The sequence below is a fragment of the Merops nubicus genome, unplaced genomic scaffold, assembly GCF_000691845.1.
Source record: "Merops nubicus isolate BGI_N331 unplaced genomic scaffold, ASM69184v1 scaffold43309, whole genome shotgun sequence".
NCBI classification, from domain to species: Eukaryota; Metazoa; Chordata; class Aves; order Coraciiformes; family Meropidae; genus Merops; species Merops nubicus.
The window spans coordinates 37,475-37,791 of record NW_008633853.1 but is presented as its reverse complement, the minus strand read 5'-3'; the positions used below and the strand labels follow the sequence as shown (position 1 = coordinate 37,791).

Below are 317 nucleotides of genomic sequence, written 5' to 3'. Positions count from 1 at the left end.
GACACCCAGAGCCAGCTTGGTGCCTTCATCCCAGGGCAGCTCCCGACGTGACCCTTTTCCATGCCCCAATCCAGGTGCTCACATCCACAGAAGAGGTCTTCACTGCCACCACCCCACTCCTCCCTGACAAACTGGAGATCTTCCCCCTGGACGTGCTCGTGAACACCTCGGCTGAAGACCTGCCACGGGGCGTGGATCCCAGCAGGAAGGAGGTGAGACTAGTCCAGGGAGCTGCTGGGGAGGGATGAGGGGAAGCCCCCTGCTTTACCTCAGCCTCTTCTCTTCTCCCCAAGTACCACCTCTCCGACCAGACCTTC

At 60.9% G+C, this 317-nt stretch overlaps 1 protein-coding gene across 1 annotated transcript in view; it reads left to right on the top strand.

Annotated features, from left to right (window-relative positions):
* LOC103780698 (villin-1-like) overlaps positions 1-317 on the top strand; it is a 5,993-nt gene that overhangs the window by 5,082 nt on the left and 594 nt on the right. Inside the window, 1 exon segment of the mRNA XM_008948386.1 lies at positions 10-212. Coding sequence (XP_008946634.1) covers positions 10-212 — 203 coding nt within the window.